General features: G+C 37.8%; 1 protein-coding gene across 2 annotated transcripts in view; it reads left to right on the top strand.

Moving 5' to 3' along the window:
• Positions 1-549: 549 nt before the first annotated feature.
• Positions 550-4,024, top strand: part of temp (protein prenyltransferase alpha subunit repeat-containing protein tempura) — a 7,553-nt gene continuing 4,078 nt past the window's right edge. Inside the window, exons 1-2 of one of the 2 annotated variants that reach the window (XM_027368526.2) lie at positions 550-777; positions 3,399-3,484. In XM_027368526.2, coding sequence (XP_027224327.2) covers positions 562-777; positions 3,399-3,484 — 302 coding nt within the window. In that variant the 5' untranslated portion in view covers positions 550-561. Of the gene's footprint in view, positions 778-1,698; positions 1,844-3,398; positions 3,485-4,024 lie in introns of those variants that run through there. The other variant, XM_070135249.1, reaches the window with a different exon arrangement.

Genomic DNA, 4,024 nt, shown 5'->3' with positions numbered 1-4,024 from the left:
CAGTTGCATCCCTAGACATTGTTTACCCCCTTCCCCTCATGGTCTGACTTGCCTTCCGAAGGACCTTTTTTCTTACTTTTTTTTTATATTATTATACCTATGTAGGTCAGGCTACAGGGTAAAAATGCACGTGGAATAACTTTTTCAACATTTTTGTTCGCTTCGCTCACCTACCCCCTCCCCTCTCAAGAAAAAAGCTGAAATGACGCCTGTGGATGACATAACTGAATGAACAGTTGGGAACCACTGCCGTAATGCATGAGGGTATTACACATAGCACTTCGTAAGATAACATACGGTGTCATCATACTGTTTGGTCATTATTTTCACTCATCACTTTTCGTCAGAAATTATGTTAGCATTTGTTAGTGTCAACTGGAGGAAGTTAAGCATTTTTTTTTTTATGATATACGGTTCCATTTACAGTTTGGATTTGAGACAATTCTTGCAACGTAGATGCGACATTGACGTGCTAATGACGTCGTTAACTAATGCTGCATTTGAAACTACAAACCCACCGACGTCTTTTAAATGTACTTTTTCTGTCAGAACATCATAATCATGATGTTCATGTTTCAGATACTCTTGATATTTAAAATGAAACCGAAACTGATATTCAAAGTAAATATTAACAAACATCACTGTAGAAAAACGTCGAAACTCGAACGCACAAGATACCGGAACCACAACAAACCTGCAGACTTTTTCTTGGGCTTCTCTCACACCTCGGGATTTCCTCTTTTGCTCTGTGACAGCTTTATTTACATCACTGGAAAAGTGAGTAGTGTCAGTTGTCGTTGGTATCGTAGGTGATTCTGTACAACGAGTCTGCGTCGCCGATACTAATTGTATTGGTACTGATGGATTGCCTAGTTCCCTGATACTTGCCTGGAATAGTTTTGGGGTATTGACCTACTATCGTACTACAGTTGCTAGGGCAGGCAAGGACGGACCTGAGAATTGTAAGAGGGGAAAACATGGAAAACACCCAAAGCAAATATGCAGCGGACATTTAAAGGAGTGTTATCAAGTATATATGCCAGACTGTAGAGTATTTCCCTTGCGCGGGGAATATTACATTTTTTCATGCGTAGAAACCATCAATTTGTCTACAGTTGCGCAGAAATTCAACAATTATTTTTTTTAATGCCTATCACAAAGATAGGGTTAATATTGTAACGAGTTATCAATATTGTATTAGACAGTTGTTAACAGAACTGAGCCTTTGTGGAAATCATGTAATGCTTTGCAGGAAATCTCCGGCATAGTAGAATTGTATGCATCCTAGATTGGCACATTGACGTTCACTTTCACTTTCATATTTTTAATTTTCTCCATAGACCTTTCAAAATAGAGCCATCAACTCAATGCCAATCTATATACCTAGTATAAAACAGAGATAATCAGCGGGTGGATGGTGAAACAAGTGCGCGGAAAGGTCAAAAGAATTTTATGCGCGGAAGATGATTTAAAAATGAACTAAGCGTGTGTGGAAAGTTAACCGAGAACTACATTTGCGTGGATAGAATTTGAATAAAAAAAATTTTCCTCACACAGACCAAACTCTACAGTCAGGTGTATATATGCACCACTCCAATGATGCACTCTCCCAAAGAAGGGTGAACACCCTTCATCTACTTAAGTTGATAGGTACCAAGTTGCATAGGTGTTGGCAAGGTTAATCTTTGCAGTATGGACACACCAATGCTGCATTTGGAACTGCTCGTCCTGCTCATTGAGACGAGTTAGGCAAGATGTTATGACTGTTCGGAACTTCTCCTATCTTGTCCCAGACAAGTTGTCCATCTCGTCCAGCTGGTTCTCCGGCGATGGTGACATTACAGTACGTTTTGTATGTAAACATTAACAGGTAACCACAAGATATTGATGGGTAATTTTATGGCCCTTTATTGGTGTTATCAAAGGATATTTTTGTGTTTGTCAGTTGCAGGTAAGTTAAATATGCATCAAAGGAGTTACAGAACCTATGCAGCATGTAACATAATGACATCGGTATGATAAAAAAGTGAATGTTTACATTCAAGCCTTTTGTATGTAAACATTAACAGGTAACCACATTACTACATGGTTGCGAAAACAATTATTTTTGTAATTTTACCATTTTCCAATGTCTATTTTTGTCATATGCTTCATACAGATGCTAAAAGACTGTTTTCCTTGCACATACACCATATCATCCCTCTTGGCAGTGCAATAATAACGCTGATTTTTTCTTCTTCTTCTTTTCTTTTCTTTTCTTCTTTCTTTCTATCTTTCTTTCTATCTTTCTTTCTTTCCTTCCTTCCTTCCTTCCTTCCTTCCTTCCTTCCTTCCTTCCTTCCTTCCTTCCTTCCTCCCTCCCTCCCTCCCTCCCTCCCTCCCTCCCTCCCTCCCTCCCTCCCTCCCTCCCTTCCTTCCTTCCTTCCTTCCTTCCTTTAGGACATGGTCATATCATCTGGATCATAGGGGTTAATGGTGGAAATGATGCAAGAACCACTTAGTCAAACCCTCCTCCAATAGCTTTGTACACTTTAGGCAAGTCATTCCTGTTACCCCAGCCTTCAACCAGATTTTTCATGATGGCACATTCCTGTCACCCCAGCCCACAGTTAGATTTTTCAAAGACAGCATTTTCCTATCACCCAGCCCTCAGCCAATATTTTTCTTGATGTAATAGTCGCATCACCTGGATCTAGTGAAATTATTGAACTCAATGATAGCATGTGTTGAAAAATCACCTTTTATTGATAGAAATATATAATTTAATGCACAGAGTACAGTAGTATAAAATGACAAATCACTAACAGAACTCGGTGAATGTTGATATTGGGACTTTACAGAGATAGACTAAAACTAAATAAACCTTTTAAAGGCTAAAATAACAATCTACTTAAATTGAAGGTATGCCCACAATCACCTATCAGATTTACAGCCACAGTGTCTCAGGTATTTGCTATGACCTTTGTGTCATAGGTAATGCACCTGGACAGCAAACCTACACCATGTACAGTCTGGTAAAACAGAACTTGTAGGCCAACCTGGTGATTTGCTGTCAAATATCGAATCAGTCCAAGCTCTATCTAACGAAATACGTAGTGGGGGTTCTTTGCCTTTGACAGGGTGAAGGTGTGGTGGCCTCGTTAGTTACAAGAATTTGTCATGGGTGGATGCAGTACTGCAGATATTTTCTGCAACAAACCTGAATTGCAGTGGAAGCTTAGTTTGCACTAGGATTCTTGTGTCACAATACATCTGCTTGAAATAGCTATTTTTTGCATAATTATGAGAGAGAGAGTGAGTGTCTTTGTTGATTTGAATAGTTTTATTGCTCTTTTTTAGGATTTTATGAATTACAATTCTTGGTCATAATGGCTTTTAAATTATTTGTGTATCTACAGGTTTCAACTCTGACCACCATGGAAGATGTAACGTGTGAAAGAATCATGAAAAAAATAGAAGCAGTTTTGAGTCAAGATACTCTGCTGTAAGTAAGAAATTGTATTCTTTTATTTTCTGATTTATCAATATATTTGCAGTTATACAAAAGTTTTTTAATGGACGTCTCAGGAAGAAAGGAAAATAGGAGATAGGTTTTCAGATATCTACGGGTCTTATGCTAGTTTGTCAGGGATTGCTATTGGAGAAAAGTATTTTATTATTAGTGTTTCATATCACAGCTGCAAGGTATTATAAGGAGATACTCAAATCAATAGGAAATTTAGAAGATAGTATTAGTTAAAGTGGCTTTGTTTATGTATATCTTTAGGAATTTTACATTCTCATTGTATATAGAAGTAGGTGTAATGATCCCTTTTCTAGTTCATATTAAACTCATGTATGATATGCATAGCTTTTTAGATTCCTCTTATGTCTGTTTTGCATGAAACTTTAAAATAAAGGATGCTTGATTATAGTTGATGTTTATTTTTTAGCATGGGTGGCCAGGCTAGCATCAAATTCAAGTTGAGGGCTTGAGTGTGCTTTACAGCTGTGCTTTGTTTAGCACAAAGGATACATTTCAAAG

This window comes from Penaeus vannamei, chromosome 20 (genome assembly GCF_042767895.1).
Source record: "Penaeus vannamei isolate JL-2024 chromosome 20, ASM4276789v1, whole genome shotgun sequence".
NCBI classification, from domain to species: domain Eukaryota; kingdom Metazoa; phylum Arthropoda; class Malacostraca; order Decapoda; family Penaeidae; genus Penaeus; species Penaeus vannamei.
The sequence above is the reverse complement of the archived record's forward strand: the minus strand, read 5'-3'. Positions and strand labels throughout refer to the sequence as shown.